General features: G+C 36.6%; 1 protein-coding gene across 1 annotated transcript in view; it reads right to left on the bottom strand.

Moving 5' to 3' along the window:
- The window catches only part of LOC136796044 (serine/threonine-protein phosphatase 6 regulatory ankyrin repeat subunit A-like), a gene marked incomplete at its 5' end in the record, with an annotated part of 15,467 nt that extends 13,829 nt beyond the window's left edge, over positions 1-1,638 (bottom strand). Inside the window, one exon of the mRNA XM_067048549.1 lies at positions 88-1,638. Coding sequence (XP_066904650.1) covers positions 88-1,638 — 1,551 coding nt within the window. The remainder of the gene's footprint in view (positions 1-87) is intronic.
- Positions 1,639-1,688: the final 50 nt, after the last annotated feature.

The raw sequence follows: 1,688 nt of genomic DNA, 5'->3' as shown, positions 1-1,688 counted from the left end.
TGGGGTCTGCATTCTTAGACAACAAAAATTGAGTTAACTTAGTATTATTTCTTTCAACTGCTAAGTGTAAAGCTGTAATATTATTACATCCTCTTCTATTAATATCATCTTCGTAATCTAATAATGTCTTTATTACGTTTATATTTAGATTATCAGCGGCCCGTTGGAGAGGAGTATAGCAAATAGAATCTTGGATTCCTACACTGGCGTTCTGTGATAACAAATAGACAACGGCATCAACATAACCTTTCTCAATAGCTTCATGAAGCGCCGTTTTGCCAAAGAGGTTTTGTGTATTCACATCAGCCCCACGTTCTATCAGAGTTTTTATAATTTTAGTGTCATTATTAACCGCTAAGATAAGCGGTGTATTACCCGCTGCGCCTTTCATATTAGCATTCGCCCCGTGTTGCAGAAGTTGGATTACCATTTCTATATCTTTGCTCCTAATTGCATGATGTATAGCTGCATCATGATAAGTATCTTTAATATCCACATTCGCATTCCTTTCCAATAGTAAATTTAAAATATTCCTGTAGCCCTTCATAGCAGCTATATGCAGAGGCGTTTGATCAAACTCTCCCAGGATATTGGGAGTTGCACCATGGTCAAGAAGCAGCGTAACTAGGTTAGGTCTACCACCAACTGCTGCATAATGGATTGCAGTGTCATTTCCCATATTTCTTGCATTCACAAATGCATTATTTGACAAGAGAAAATCAGCTATATTTTCATATCCATGCAAGACAGCAAAATGCAGCGGAGTTTGACCATAATTTCCCTCACTGTCGATTGCAGCACCATGTTTTAGAAGTACTTTAACAACATTCAATTTGTCATTTAATGTTGCATAATGTATCGGAGCATTATCATATACATCTCTTATATCTATAGTTGCATTCCTTTTTAGCAATAAATCGACAACGGTTTCCCAGCCATTCTCAGCTGCATAATGTAACGGCGTTTTTCCTATCTGCCCCGGAGTATTTATCATAGCACCGTGATCAAGAAGTGTTTTAACAACATTGAATTCACCAGACGATGCTGCAAAATGTATTGGAGCTTTATTATATTTATCTCTTTTATGCAAACTTGCATTCCTCTCCAACAATAAATCGACAATATCCTCGTAGCCATACCAGGCAGCCAAGTGCAACGGTGTTTTACTGAAATTTCCCTTCCTATCGACTGAATCACCATGATCAAGAAGTGTCTTAACAACTTTAAATTTACCTGCTAACACTGCTAGATGTATTGGAGCGTCATTATGTATATCTTTTATATTCAAACTCGCATTTCTTTCCAATAGGAAATCAACAATATTTTCGTAACCATACAACGCAGCAACGTGAAGCGGTGTTCTATCCTCATTCCCATTACTATTCACTGAATCGCCATGATCAAGCAGTGTCTTAACAACTTTAAATTTACCTGATGACACTGCTAGATGTATTGGAGTGTAATTATATGTATCTTTTATATTTAAACTTGCATTTCTCTCCAATAGGAAATCAACAATATTTTCATTGCCCGACAAGGCAGCAACATGTAACGGTGTTCTACTATAATTTCCCTTCCTATCGATAATATCACCATGGTCTAAAAGTATCTTAACAATATTCAGTTTCCCGTTGTTCACTGCAGTATTTATTGGAGAGTCGTTATATACATCACTAACATTCATACTA

Source organism: Halyomorpha halys, unplaced genomic scaffold (assembly GCF_000696795.3).
Source record: "Halyomorpha halys isolate HHAL.00 unplaced genomic scaffold, Hhal_1.1 Scaffold166.1, whole genome shotgun sequence".
Taxonomy (NCBI): domain Eukaryota; kingdom Metazoa; phylum Arthropoda; class Insecta; order Hemiptera; family Pentatomidae; genus Halyomorpha; species Halyomorpha halys.
This window is presented reverse-complemented; position numbering and strand designations above follow the sequence as displayed.